The 11,986-nt window shown below is 32.1% G+C and overlaps 1 protein-coding gene across 2 annotated transcripts; it reads left to right on the forward strand.

Moving 5' to 3' along the window:
• The first annotated feature begins 1,720 nt into the window (after positions 1-1,720).
• LOC106714556 (alpha-tocopherol transfer protein-like) lies at positions 1,721-10,951 on the forward strand. Of its 2 annotated transcripts, XM_014507629.2 has the most exons (8): positions 1,721-1,832; positions 6,849-7,008; positions 7,366-7,528; positions 8,262-8,320; positions 9,309-9,505; positions 9,731-9,841; positions 10,297-10,399; positions 10,756-10,950. In XM_014507629.2, exons 2-8 carry the CDS (start codon positions 6,855-6,857, stop codon positions 10,905-10,907), a joined length of 939 nt encoding a protein of 312 aa, XP_014363115.1. In that variant the 5' UTR covers positions 1,721-1,832; positions 6,849-6,854; the 3' UTR covers positions 10,908-10,950. The 2 variants fall into 2 exon arrangements, with proteins under 2 accessions (XP_014363115.1, XP_045539102.1); XM_045683146.1 differs by lacking the exon at positions 1,721-1,832 and having other exon boundaries at positions 10,756-10,951.
• Positions 10,952-11,986: the final 1,035 nt, after the last annotated feature.

An 11,986-nucleotide genomic window follows, 5' to 3' on the forward strand; every position in this document is an offset into this window, starting at 1 on the left:
TTTTTTAAATGCGATAAAAATCAGTTAATTATGAAATTGAAAAAAAATATATTAATTTCACCTTCTGATGTACAATATACAAATTTCACCATCTCATAATCATCTTACAACTTATTGTTCTTAACTTAAATAATACTCTGCAAAGAAAGACAATAATAATTATTGTTCGGTTAACCTTGATTATTATAACAGATTCAACTGATATGACACGCACGTAACATTGAAAAACGTTGATCATAATAATGACAGAAGACACGTATAAATCTTATCTCTAACAGATCTCTAATGGAATTCATTTGGCTAGATTTCATCTCATTCATTTCATCAATTATGTTAAAATAAGTATGAGATTTTTAGTGTACTTTATGGCCGATAAAAACCGGGGCGCTGCAATAATTTGAATACAAATTTCGACGATACGATGGCGATTGTCACAATTTTTTTTTGATAGGATACAGTTGATTATTAAGACATATATGCGAATGTTCTCTTCACTAGAACCTCCTTTATAACTCTAAAATATTAATCGAACAACTATAAAGAAAATCTTATTTTCACGGGGTTCGAACTTGAACTCCTCCGAAACGGCTTGACCGATTCTCATGAAATTTTGTGAGCATATTCATTAGGTCTGAGAATCGGCCAACATCTATTTTTCATAAACCCCCCCCCCCCATTTAGTTTTTTTTAACTGCGCGCGGACGGAGTCGCGGGCGACAGCTAGTTTCTTATATATTTATATATCACAATGTTGTGAAAAGTCGGGCAAAATGTTCAAACAATACAGCGCTTGTGATTTGATTTTAAAGACCTTTAGTTACTTGTGTGTGTAAATTAAACCCTATGTTTGAATGCGAACTAACATGTGGATTTTACTGCCAAAATGCTTATATAAAATCGTATTGCTGTTCCTCTCACTCTCTTTTAAAAAAATAACAGAGACAGCAATAAGTTCTAGTATTAATATTGAACGTAAAATGTCATTAAAAGTGAATCGTATAGAATCAAAAGTAACTTTATTAATGATATAAAACAGATTATTTTATAAAACAATAATAAATAATTTAATAACTAAAAATATTTCCACATGTTAAAATATAATTAATTATTCCAGATTATTGAAATCGTTTAGTGTTTGGTAAAAGCGAACTATTGATGTTTTTAGTCGTACGTCCGAGGAGCGTTTAGACGACTAAAGTTAAAGTTAGTTTTTTTTTCAATTTAGTATGTCTATTCATCTCCCTGGCTTTATTCAACCTGTTGCAGTACACACTCCTTTTTACATGTTCTCCAATTTGATATATTGATTAAGAACAATAAAACAAACTTTAGCTTGTAACAAGGATGGTAAGTTGGTACTTTATATTTTCTAAAAGGATTTTTTTAAGGACAAGTTCTTTCACCCACGATACTTGTTCTGTTCACTTTTAATATGTCTATAATAATGAAATGAGGAGTAAAACAACTAACTAACTAACTAACGTAATAAGTAACTTGAAAACAATATTTCTTGATAACTTAATCATAATTATGCAACCGATCATTAATAATGACGTCAAGTTGGTTTTCAATATTTTTTTTTTATTAAAATCATACAATCAAATTAGAAAAAATATGCTGCTTAATAACTTATTCTATCAAGTACTTGATCAAGTAGATCAGACGCGTTCAAACGAGGCATCAGGTTAACTCCGAAGTGCAACATTTCCCAACCGCTCAGCACAAGAGTGGGTCAGTAACAGTCTGTTGTTGGTGCTTTGCGGACGTCACTCCGTCGACAGGGGAAAGTTATTACGCTTTGAAACTTTTTAATTTGTTTACATCGAGCAAAGGTAAGTTCATTCTCCTGATTTAAAAAATATATTTTTAGTTATTTTTTTTTATTTTAATTCTTGCAATCAATTTCGAAATTAGAAAGGTTCGATTAAAATTTGTAATCCATTGCCAATTCAATTGTTTTTTTATGGTGTTTAATATAAAGTTAAAAGTCTTTTGTTTCTGGTATGATGAAAATTAAAGTTTATTTGATAGTCTTTGTATAGTAAAGATTTCGGGTATTGCTTAAGAACCTGCTTGGAGTTGAAGTTTCAACACCATCATATGTGGGAATATTTTAGATAAAGTTGTGAAACTTAAAGACAAAGTAACTTGCGATATTTCTTTCTACCCTCATTGCGTAGTTTGATAATTTAATTTTTAATCAAATATTAAAATTACCACTAAGTTATAATGAAAAATGTAATTTTTGAATACTTGTTGAATACTTTCGATGCATATTCATCTTATTTCCTCGTAATACTGTCCGTAAGATGTTTATTGAAAGTGAAAGTTCCCATTTTGTTTCATCGCTACATCCGTGTATCGAGGTTTGTTTGATATAAAAGTTCATTTATTGGAATTATTACAAGGACTACTACATACTTTAAAAAAAACAAAGAAGCAAAAGAATCATTCATGGTTTTACTTAAGTGTAAGGAAATTTAGTAATTATAAATATCCAACTTTATTTTCCTTTATTACAAGCGGATTTTCAAAATTAAATTCACATATGTTCGTGTCAATTTAGTAACTTAATCTATCTATATATATAAAAGAAAGTCGTGTTAGTTACACTATTTATAACTCAAGAACGGCTGAATCGATTTGACTGAAAATTGGTGGGCAGGTAGCTTAGAACCAGGAATAGGACATAGGATAATTTTTACCCCGTTTTCTTTTTTTTTTTTATTCTGCGCGGACGGAGTCGCGGGAAAAAGCTAGTTTAATATAAAATAGTTAAATGTTACGTGAAAATTCTAATTTGAACTGTGATATTAAAAAAACCTATTTAAATATTATATACATATTTAAATACTCGAGTTTCATAAATATTTTACAATGATTAATTTAGTTTAATATCTTAAAGGATTAATAAAAAGATTTCGCGTTTTTTGCACAATACGGATTTTTTTTAGACCATACTATATGTCACACCTAATTGCGAAAATACATTTATAGCAATAATACTATGTATTTTAAGTTTTAACATATACGATAGCAAACAATTTAAACAAATATATATATTTCACATATACGACGGTATTTTGCTATAATTTTTATTAACTATAAGTCCATATCCGCGTAGATTTTAAGATAAAACTGAAGAGATTGAAAGCGCCAAACTACTAATCGAATTTTATAAATATTTATCTGTCTCTGTTAAATTTTTTAATCTCCGGAACGACGACGATTTTGACGGGCCTTTGCCAAGGTAACTTACACGGACCACTTACCTCTAAATTCTGCGTTGACGAAGTCACGGGCGACCGCTAGTATTTCATTATAATTTCTGGTAATGTCTAATATGTGCAATGAAAAGGTTGACTTGTGTTTAAAGTAAAGTGTAATTGAAACACTGTCTACGTTTTATATGGTTAGGCTCACAAGTGGGACGCTGTACAATATAATTCTGCGACTCTTTGGAAACAAAGAAGTTCGGAAGATGAAACTAAAAAGTACTTTAGTCTATAAAATAAAAGCACTTCTGTGACCTAGAATATCACTACTTTTTATCAACAGATTTTTAGTTCACAGACTGTCTTTTTTTTTACTCAATACATACTTTCACTGTATATATTTTATATAAAAAAAACCGAACGTTCTAGAATGCAGAAAGAAGAATTTTTTAGACCAATTTACACAGAAACTGTACTGCTATACTATGTTATTTTGACTATCAAGATGGTTAGGGTGCTGATCGCGTATGAATCTTACTAATATTATAAATGAAAGTTTAGATGGATGGATGGATGTTTGTTAGAAAGTATCTCTAAAATAGCTAAACAGATCCCGATGAAAATTGACATAGATGTAGAACGTAGTCTAGGAACGTAGCTAGGTTATAATATATTGTATGTTCTACGTCCCATTGAGATAATTGTCTTGTTTATATCTTTCATATATTAACGATTAACATCTTATGGTATTTATATATTTACACAAGTAATACAATTATTCGGTCCCATACGTACTTGTTGTAAGGCCTCGATTTCCGCAACTCCACGACTGGCGAGTATTTTGCGTGTCCCATACGTACTTTTACCGTTCAGTTTTATGAAATACTCAACAAGGGCGGTATTAAGAGCACCCGAAACCGACTTACATGTGTGTGTAGATGTATGAATGTAGAAAAAGCGAGAGATGTGTCAGGACAGGAATTATGTTTGTTTGTTTTTTGTTTATTCGGTTTTCTATCCGCGGTTTTTCATTGTCGAAACAAATGTACAAAAAATATCGTATCCCTTACTTTCTCTGTGAATACAACGGAGATAACAATAAGTTCTTATACAAGTGTTGCCGCAGTGTAAACTCACGGTTAACTGCATCATAGATAAATGATAACTGATTCAAGGAATGCCGTTGCATTGCTCTAGACCTTTAGCGCCAGAGGACGTTGACTTCTTGCCCGTTATTGCACGTATTTATCTTGAACTTGTAACTATTCAAGATTTTGTTGTATTAAAACAAAGAAATACACTTGTTATATAAAACAAAAACTTCACTAAATCTAAAACAACTCTGCACTTTCAATATTCACAATGCAAAGCTCTCCTTGTAACGAAATGAGCCAAAACGCTACACGTAATTTTGAGCACATAAAAACAAATTTTAATAAGATCTACATTTAAATTATTGAGTCTGTTTTCTCTTCGAAATGTAGGTCGAGATTCTCTCACAAGTCGATCGCGGTAATTTAAATTGACACACATCGTGAGACCGAGTTTATGTAATTTGATATCTTTCACCATGTTTTAAGATTGAATACCCGATGACGAATGTATGTAATTAAGTCTTATAAACCTAGTTGTTGCCCGCGACTCCGTCCGCGCGGAAATATAAAAAAACATGATAAATATGTATTCTTTCAGACTATGATAGGTTCAGGCGATACCTTCAAACAAACATCCATCCATCCATCCATTCAAACATTAGCATTTATAATATTAGTAAGATTTACTATTATACGTTTTTTTAAAGAAATTGCGCGAACGAATTAACGTGAAGTTAGACACAATGTCAGTGTACAGAAAAGTATATAATGCTATTTTAAAGACAAAATCTTTAATTATAGATTACTAGCTTTCGCCCGCGACTCCGTCCGCGCGGAGTTAAAAAAAATGAAAAATAGATGTTGGCCGATTCTCAGACCTACTGAATATGCTCACAAAATTTCATGAGAATCGGTCAAGCCGTTTCGGAGGAGTACGGGAACGAAAACTGTGACAAGAGAATTTTATATATTAGATTGGTCTTTGTCAAAAGAACCTCTATAAAGTTCAAACTTAAATTATACGAGAAGTCGAAATTCGAACAATGGACGATCATTAATAACTATAAAAGTAGAAAGTTACAAATCCATTCATATCTTAAGATATTGATAGTTTCCTTTGTTTATGGCCATGATATCAATGGTTTTTCACCATTAAATAATCATAGACAACAAGTCTCTTAGAGTCATTATGGGTTCTATAATTTATCTGTGATACTTATAGTGAATTATCTGATGACAGTTCACAAAATTACAGAGTATTAAGCTGATAGACATTTCATTTCATTGGAAATGACTTGGAATTACATAACTTGTTATTACTAAATAGTACTCATAATTACATAACCTAATACTTGTTAGAATATAAAATGGATCTTAATCACTAATCTGTGAGGAAATAATAAAAACAATTTGTATACATTTTTGGAACGAAGTTCCTTATCGCGCGTTGTGAAAGGGGGCTAGACGGAAAAAAATCTTACGAAAAGTTGTCACGACACTTTTTGCTATAGTATGTTAACGACGAATAAGCGCTACTTCACCATGGCAACGACGTGACAATATATAACGAAAATTCATAGAAATAAAATGTACTTCTTGTGAAGATTTAAGTTTTTTATTCATAGAATAAACATTGGTTCCTTCACTAATTAATCGAAAGAAACTTCGTTCCATCCGGGTGTCCCTTGACACCTCTCAAGTTTTTTTTTCTCATATTTTACTTCATTATTACGGTCGTATTACCGTACCAATGTCACTCTAAAAATAATAAGAATCTAATGCCATAATAATTTTAAAAGCGGTTAAATTGTTTCATCATCATCTCCTTGGCTTTTTCCTACTCACGTGGGGTTGGTACACAAGGTTTTAACTTTAATGTTTCGGCTTAAGATTTTACAGCTGGCCCAATTTCTTAAAATTAAATGTAATGTGAAATAAATAGTTCTAAATTACTTCTAAAAGTACACCAAAATAAGCTGCTTACGCTACAATATTACTACCTAATAAATTTTCAAAACCATACTAAGCTTTTGCTACATTACTTCAACGTCGGATAATAACTCATTTTACTGTTTCGCAAACCTTTAGCTCAGCATTTCTACACCTATCACATTCTTATACAACATCCCATGTATTTTTAATTACACAATTTCTGTTGGACTTCGTGTTTACACTGCTTAATTACAAACTGCGAAACATTGTATCCGAATAAAGCGTAGTAGAGGTCGAGAAAGTAATAAAAATAATCACTTACCAAAACAATCATAATTTAATATACGTGACTATAAATCGTATGTAACTGATAGGATTCACAATATGTCTAGTCAGATTGTAAAGTGACGAAGTTCATAAATTATAATAAAAACAAAACTAAACTATAGAAGTCAATAGAGGTACTGTCGTTTAAATTTGGAAGTTAGGCATTTCCTTACTGTTCTTGCGTCCCAAAAAATTTAATTATACTTATTATAAAATAATTTCAAGAAAAAATAGATAAAAAATCATGTAGAAATACAATTTAATATTTTATAATTTACAGTAAAAAATGAAGCTTAAGACCGACCTATTAGTCCAACCTTCGGGTGAAATATCAAAGAAGATTCGAGAAGAATTAAAGGAAGACGTGAACACCCGCTATAAGGATTTGGCGGCGATCAAAGAATGGCTCAGGAAGCAACCGCATTTACCTGATGAATGGGGTAAGCAATTCGTTGCTAACCATAGTTTATACCCTACTTAAAAAAACCTTAAATATCATGAAAAAAATAAAAAATACCAACGTCAATTCTTTCCTTCAACGAGTATTATTTATCTACTAAGATTGTAATTATCAGGTGAAAAGTACATTGTTGGTAAAATTGTAACAAAAATAATTTGAACCACGACAGTCAATATTTATTATTAAAAAAATTACTAAACTCCTGTAAACAATTGGACAAAAGTACAGATCTAATCAACCAATATATAGACCATGTTTTCTCTGAATTCTTCTTAAAGAGATCTTCTAACGAATGCAGTTGAAACGACTTGATTATATTAATTTCTATGTCTAATAGAGGATATGCCGCTACTGACATTCCTGCGCGGCAGCAGTTTTTCGTTGGAGAAATGCAAACGCAAGCTGGACATGTACTTCACAATGCGCGCCGCATGTCCCGAGTTCTTTTCCAACCGAGATGCCACCAGTCCTGAGCTTAGAGAGATCTTGAAGGGAAAACTGTAAGTATAAAAATAAAATAATATATTGTAGACCGATGACTTAGTGCGGACGGTGGGAAATCGATGTATGTGGAAAACACCTTCTACTGTAGGAGGCACTAGGGTAGTCCTGTGTCGAGCAACAGACAAATACAGGTTGATTATTAAGATGATGATGATGTAGTCCAAGTCTTCTAAATGTGAACAGATGAAAACAATATCCTGTGTTGCTCCTTCCTCAGTTCTTATCCTAGTAATTTTGAAATTTGATAGTTTAGATTCTGTTTTAGGGTATGAGTTCTAAGTCCAGCGAATTGACTTAAACCATTATAATCTATTATAAAATGTTCAACGTTTTGTACGATATAAACATATTGAAGACGAATCACACAGACTAGAGTATATAGAATAGTGTCAAGCAAATTTAGCAATAATTACTTTAGCATTTAAGTTGTGTTTCTCAAGTGGAGGTGAGGTAAGATTAGCATTGGACAGCTCAAGGTCACTGTGTCGTGATCGTCCAGCTGCGTAATAGTCACGGCAATAACTGATTGTGTAAACAATTATTAGACATGACGATGTTTTTTGTACACATTGACTAGAGAGAAGTAGTTTGTTCTTTTGATAAAGATCTTCCGTTGGAAGGTAATGTTTTTAGAGAGTAGAAAACCATTCAATCCTTAATCTTCTATGCTGTATCCTAGGATTTTAGAAATATTAAAAATTAATTTTAATTGTATTTATAATATTTTAGACAAGGACCACCTCTCCCTGGTGTCACTCCGAATGGAAGACGGGTCACAATATGTCGAGGTAAGGTCTTTAATTAAGCGTCGATTTCCATTTCTGAAACATAACAAAAACATATCTCTCGTTCTCTATGAAGAAATTGAGATACCGATAAGGATTTATACAGTGAAAATCACCTCAATACATTAAATATCAATGCATTAGGGTTGACCACTTTACTATCACGATAATAAAAAATGTACCTGACAATTGTATAGATAAATATTAACTTTATCTTTGCCTACAATCGATATACATATATGCGTTTAGTTAGTTTCAAAACTTTATTAAATGTTATATATATTCAGTTCAACATAGAGTATATCCTAATTTTATATGTTCATTGTTTAAGTTATTTCTAAGTATTTTTATTAAAACGCAGATCACGTTTTAAATTAACATGAAGATCGAATCAAACGCTTGTAGTTCTTCCTTATTCGTAAAGTACATCAGTATTATGTATGACTAGCTTTTGCCCGTGACTCCGTTCACGCGGAATTAAAAAAATCTTTATAAGTGTCTTGAGTTCTTCGAGACTATGTTTTACATCTGTGCCAAAAATAATCAAGATTCGTGGAACCTTTACGAAGATAAAAACATCCATCCATCTAAACTTTCGCATATACTCGTATAATATAAATGAGATTCCATTGTTGATCTAAAGAATTTGTATTATGAAACAAAATATAGATAAATCGTAAATTGCTAAATATTTCTTAAATTTATACATCTCTTAAAGGATTATACTTTGTTGTTACATCTGCCACTAACTACAATTACAATTTTTTCTACAATTTTCGCCCATTTTCGCATGTATGCATGCCCATTCCGTTGTCTTCTCCCTAAATGAAACAACGGTCTTCGAATCATATCCTTAATCCTATCGTGATCGTACAGTACAGTCAAATTCATTGTCAATGAATTATTGTTATTTATTTCTGTTTCGTGTGAATACAGTCGGAATCATTGTCACTACTTTTTCTTATATAAAAAAACCTATGTCTGTGTCTAGGTGTCCACCCTAGTCTGGACGGTCAACAAATCACGGACACTCTGAAGCTAGCACTGATGGTAGGCGACGTGCGGCTAATGGAGGAAGTGCAAGGCGTGGCTGGAGACATCTACGTGCTGGACGCGGCGGTGCTCGGCCCCAGTCTACTCGCGCGACTCTCACCCACTACTGTCAAGAAGTTCATGATTTGCGTACAGGTATGACATCAAAAACTAGAAATATAATGATTTATATATGTGGGTGATGTATTTTATCCAGCTAAACGTGGGTTTTTGAAACCAAAATCACCGTTTAAAACATATTGTCAAAGATAATGACAGGGATGACGATATGTTTTATACAGAGATTTTGGTCTCAGAAATCAACGGTAAGTTTGTCGTTTTACACACAATTTATAATTATATTTTTTTAAACTATTTCAGGAAGCTTATCCAGTTAAATTGAAAGAAGTGCACATTATTAATACGTCACCTATCGTTGAAAGATTTCTTACCTTTGTAAAGCCATTCCTCAAGGAAAAGATCAGGAAGAGGGTAAGTAAACTGATAAAAAATTTAATATTAAACTAATTTTCTACTTCTTCTCCACACCTACAAGTACAGGTTGAACTGGTTCTGCCTGGATGTATATACTAATAGGACACAAGTAGACTCACTTTGACAACTTATCAGTCTTAAGGTTAACGTTATCGTTCACTCCTCGTCTATTCGGGCAGCATCAGTTCAAACTGTACTTGTAGGTGTAGACAAGAAGTGGACGAATGCGATTTAACCTTAATTAGTGATGTTTACCAACGAATTGGTAACCAAATGGGATGGGTGGACGTTTGTTTAAAGGTATCTCCGGAACGGCTCAACGGATCTTGTTGACATTTGGCACAGATGTAGAATATAGTCTGGAAGAACACATAGGCTATTTACTATTTTTTTAATTCCGTGCGGACGTAGTCGCGGTCGACAGCTAGTTTAAAATAAAAAAATATTTACAGATCTTCATTCACAAAGAGCTGAAGGATTTGTACAAATACGTTCCCCAGGAAATGTTGCCTGAAGAATATGGCGGTCAATGCGGAACTATGGAAGAACTTCAAGGTAAAGTATCGAATCTCATAGCCGTGAGTTTCCACTGTCGATAACATGAACAAAAACATATCGTCATCTCACTTATACTTTGATAAAACAAAGATAGCAACACGTATTAGTTATAGTGGGCCTAGTACAAGTATTTGCGACAATCGCTTTCGAATTGTCATGTTCAATTATGTCAAATTAGTATAAGATTTTTGGTGTCTTAACAATTGGTGTCTTGACAATGACGATACGATGGCATTTGTCACATTTATTCGTGCTAGGCCCATATATTTCGGTTACGAAAACTTTTAAAATTAGAAACAGATATTCGATGAACTAACTAAAAACAAATCTAAAACAATCTACTTTTTTTTCAGTTCAATGGACTCAGAAACTAATAGACTACCGTGATTGGTTCAAAGCCCAAGACTCGATAAAGGCTAATGAGTCTCTCAGACCGGGCAAGCCGACTAACTATGATGAGCTCTTTGGTATAGATGGATCTTTCAGGCAACTGTCTATTGATTAGCTTTTATTAGGCTTGTAGTAATGCAATTTTCTATATAAATATATATCATAGTTGTTTAATGTTGTGCTAATATATTTTTAAGAATAATATAATGTTAAATAATGTCCCATCACTATTACTTGACAATTAATTTAAATATTCATGTTTCAACAAACAATTTTCTTTAAATAAAACGTTTGCAAAAAATAGATTTATGTCTTACGCAAAAATACATTTTAAATTAAATTTAATATTATAAATGAAATTCATCAAAGTACATGATAAAATAATTTTTACAAATCAAACAATTTTTATTTTATTAATTTAGATGTAAGATATTTTTAGATTTAGAAATAATAATGTATGTTAAATAATTATGAATATATAATAATAATATCGTATATCTATAAAATGTTATTAAAAGACATTTGAGGCTCTAGTGTCTTATCGAGTGTTAATACTTTTAAATACAACAATATGTTTGAATACAAGTGTCACTTAGAAAGAATGGATGATGTTCGTGGTGTCAAACGCGCTTGCATGGAACGACCGAGAGGTCGGCGCCTAGTTGGACGTCCCAGGTATCGCTGGATAAATGAAATGGAAAAAGATCTTCGGGAGCTACAGTTCCGGGACTGGGTCGGGACGGTGCGGTATCGAAGGAAGTGGAGACTTTTGTTGTCGGAGCCTTCGGGTCACTGCGTCACCCTAATTAGTTAATTACAACAGTCGAAATTCACAGTTCTGAGGTCTGTGAGTATTTTCGAGAAAGTATTCGTAATATCATCAAAATATGTATTGTAATAGCGCCTCTATCGGCCGTAAAGTACAACGGCAAATCTCACACAAATTGTGACACTCTGTTTTAAAGTGACATAAATACTGTAAAAAATTATGAGATCTAAATAAAATAATAAGATAAATGTTTTGTTATTACTTTAATTTTATTTTTAATATTTGAAAATAATTCTTTAAACAAATCCGAATCTTTGTTGAATAGTTAAGTTATAAAGTCTTCGTGCATTCAAAAAAAATTAAAGTCACATTATTATATATCTTGTAAGCAATAAATGTAAAAATGAGACCATTTTATCAGCAAA

This window comes from Papilio machaon, chromosome 21, assembly GCF_912999745.1.
Source record: "Papilio machaon chromosome 21, ilPapMach1.1, whole genome shotgun sequence".
NCBI lineage: Eukaryota > Metazoa > Arthropoda > Insecta > Lepidoptera > Papilionidae > Papilio > Papilio machaon.